The sequence below is a fragment of the Myotis davidii genome, unplaced genomic scaffold (genome assembly GCF_000327345.1).
Source record: "Myotis davidii unplaced genomic scaffold, ASM32734v1 scaffold284, whole genome shotgun sequence".
Taxonomy (NCBI): domain Eukaryota; kingdom Metazoa; phylum Chordata; class Mammalia; order Chiroptera; family Vespertilionidae; genus Myotis; species Myotis davidii.
The window spans coordinates 1,182,575-1,186,023 of NW_006295261.1; the positions used below are offsets into that span (position 1 = coordinate 1,182,575).

The 3,449-nt window shown below is 43.7% G+C and overlaps 1 protein-coding gene across 1 annotated transcript in view; it reads left to right on the forward strand.

Moving 5' to 3' along the window:
* The window catches only part of NPFFR2 (neuropeptide FF receptor 2), a 17,182-nt gene that overhangs the window by 9,246 nt on the left and 4,487 nt on the right, over nt 1–3,449 (forward strand). Inside the window, 1 exon segment of the mRNA XM_006779412.2 lies at nt 296–395. Within this exon segment, the coding sequence (XP_006779475.1) occupies nt 296–395 (100 nt within the window).

Genomic DNA, 3,449 nt, shown 5'->3' on the forward strand with positions numbered 1-3,449 from the left:
TAATAAAGCTTGTAAAAGCCTATTGTGGGGATTTGATATGTTACTAGAAAGCACTGTTACTGTGCCTAGAATGTTTTGATATTGTTAGTATGCTGAAAAAAAAAAAAAACCCACAAAAGAAAAACACAGAGCTCTGAAGATACTAATGAAAATAATGGGAAACATTGATTGTTCCATGGATGCCATTTAGAAAAGTTACATCAGTCTTGATTTCATGCCTTTCTGTTTATATTTTCAGTGAAATTGTAAAAAGTGATGTTTTTTGAAAGACTAAAGTATTCCCTTTTCCTTTCAGGATGGCCATTTGGAAGCACAATGTGCAAAATCAGTGGTTTGGTTCAGGGAATATCCGTTGCAGCTTCAGTCTTTACATTGGTTGCAATAGCAGTGGATAGGTAAGTCAGCACCACAACTTGAATCCAGAAAAATGGGCATGTCTGCAACTAATTCACCTAGCTGGAGAGCTGTATAATCTATTAAATTGGGTTATGTATATATGTGAGACAGGCATAGAATATGTATATAAAGAGAACACACACAGACACACACATAGAGATAAAAAACATAAACTGTAGTATAATTATTGACAAAAAACTTGATAGATTCTATTTTTAATATTAATCTATTGTTTCCATCATTATTTACAATGTTTTCATCTATTTCTAGAACTTATCATGTAGATCTAGTTTATTTGGTTTGCAGGTAGAGAGAATAAATGTAAACATATACTAACCACATTATACCAAAGATATATTTTTACATTGTTTCCAAATTTACTATGTCCTGTTACTATCAGACTAGATTATTATTATTATTACTAGAGGCCCAGTGCACAAAAATTTGTGCACTCGAGGGGGTTGGGGGGGGGTTCCTCAGCCCGCCCTGTGTCCTCTCGCAGTCTGGGACCCCTCTAGGGATGACCACCTGCTGGCTTAGGCCTGCTCCCCAGGGGATTGGGCCTAAGATGGAAATCAGACATCCCTCTGGCAGCCCGGGAGCCCTCGGGGGGATGTCCACATGCCAGCGGGGAGCAGACCTAAACTGCAGTCGGACATCCTTAGCACTGCTGAGGAGGCAGGAGAGGCTCCCACCACCACTGCTGTACTGGCAGCCATCAGCCTGACGTGTGGCTGAGCAGAGCTCCTCCCATGTGAGAGTGCACTGACCACCAGAGGGCAGCTCCTGCATTGAGCGTCTGACCCCTGGTGGTCAGTGTGTGTCATAGTGATCAGTCATTCCCAGTCCATCTGCTGTTAGGGTCAGTTTCCATATTACCTGTTTACTATATAGGATAGAGGCCTGGTGCACGGGTGGGGGCTGGCTGGTTTGCCCTGAAGGGTATCCCCGATCAGGGTGGGGCCCCTGCTTGGGTGCCTGGCCAGCATGGATGACGGGCTGAAGGCTGTTTGCAGCTGGTCACACCCCCTTCAGGGTGGGGGTCCCCACAGGGGTGCCTGGCCAGTCTGGGTGAGGGTCTGAGAGCTGTTTTCAGGCTAGAGGGCAACTTAAGCTCCCAGCCTCTCCTTTTTTACTTTTTTTTAATTCTGGGATTTATTTACCTTCTGTAGCTGTCACTGGAGCTGAGAGCCGACTTCAGCTCTGAGGGCTGAAAGCAGGTTTCTGGATCTGTTTGGCTTCTATAATTGAAACACTGTTGCCATCACAGCAGCACTAAGCTCTGAAGCCGAAGCTGGCTGTCACTGGAGCTGAGAGCCACTTTAGCTCTGAGGCTCGGCTCCAGCTGTGAGACCTCGGTTGCTGAAAGCAGGTCTCTGGGTTAGTTTGGATTCTATAATTGAAACACTGTTTCAGCTCTTCAGCTGCCTGGCTTCCAGCCGCCATCTTGGTTGGCAGTTAATTTGCACATCTTGCTGATTAGCCAATGGGAAGGGTAGCGGAGTTACGGTTAATTACCATGTTTCTCTATTATTAGATAGGATGATTATTATTATTATTATTATTATTCCATACTCTTTTTTCTGGATGAGTCTGGCTAAAGATTTATTAATTGTATTTATCTTAATTTTTTTTTATTTAAGAAATCAGCTCTTGGTTTTATTGACCTATTTTCCACCCTCACATGAGGATATTCTTTTTATTGCTTTTCAGAGAGAGTGGAAGAGAAGGTGGATAGGGAAAGGGGGGGGTAGAGAGAGAGAGAGGGGGGAGCATTGATATCAGAGGGACACATCAGCTGATTGCCTCTCACACATGCTTGACCATGAGTGGGAGCAAACCCACAACCCAGGTATGTGCCTTTGACCGGGAATTGAGCTCAGGAACCTTTGGTGTGCAGACCGATGCCCGATGCTCTAACCACTAAGCAACACCAACAAGGGCTTATTGCTCTTTTATATTATATTCTTTTAGGCTCTGTTTTGATTATTTCTGCTCTGATATTTATTTTATTTCTTCTACTCACTTTGAGCTTTGTTTGTTCCTTTTCTAGTTTCTTTAGGTGTACAGATAAAGTATTTATTGAAGCTTTCTGTTTGTTTCTTTAGGTAGGCCTATATTGCTATGAATTTCCCTATTAGAACTGCGTTTGCTGTGTACTATAGATTGAGTCATGTGTTTTCATTTTATTTGTCTCAAGGTATCTTTTGATTGTTTTTCCTTGATCCTGTTGTTAACCCATTCATTGTTCAGTAGCATGTTATTTAGTCTCCATGTGTTTGTGTGTTTTTCAGGTTTTCTTGTAATCCTATCTAATAAAAGAGTAATATGCAAATTGACCATCGCTCCAATACACAAGATAGCCGCCCCCATGTGGACACAAAATGGCCATCACAAGATGGCCAGCAGGGGAGGGCAGGTAGGGGCAATGTGGCTGGCAGAGGAACATTTAGGCGTCGATCAGACTGGCAGGGGAGTGGTTAGGGGGTGAAAGGAGCACTGCTGTCACACTTCCATACTTAAAGGCACATCCTATATAATAAAGATGTAATAATCAAATTATCCCTCACGCCCTCACAAGATGGCTGCCAACGACCAGGCTGGCAGTGGGGTTAGTGAGGGATGACCAAAAGATTGAACAGCAGGCTGCATGGGGTGACCAGCTGGCAGGGGGGGCAGTTAGGGGCAACCAGGCTGGCAGGGGAGTGCTTAGGGGGTGATCAGGCTGGCAGGCAGAAAGAGGCAATCGCAAGCAGGCAGGCGAGTGGTTGGGAGCCAGCAGTCCTGGATTGGAGAGGATGCAGGCTGGGCTGAGGGACACACACACACCCGTTTACAAATTTCATGCACCAGGACTCTAGTTGATATATATATAGTTTCATACCATTGTGATTGGAGAAGATGCTTGATATGATTTCAATCTTTTTAAACTTGTTGAGACTTGTTTTGTAGCCTAACATGTTGTCTATCCTGGAAAATGTTTCATGTGTACTTGAGAAAATGTATATTCTGCTTCTTTGGGGTAAAATGGTCCAAAAATATCAATTAAATCC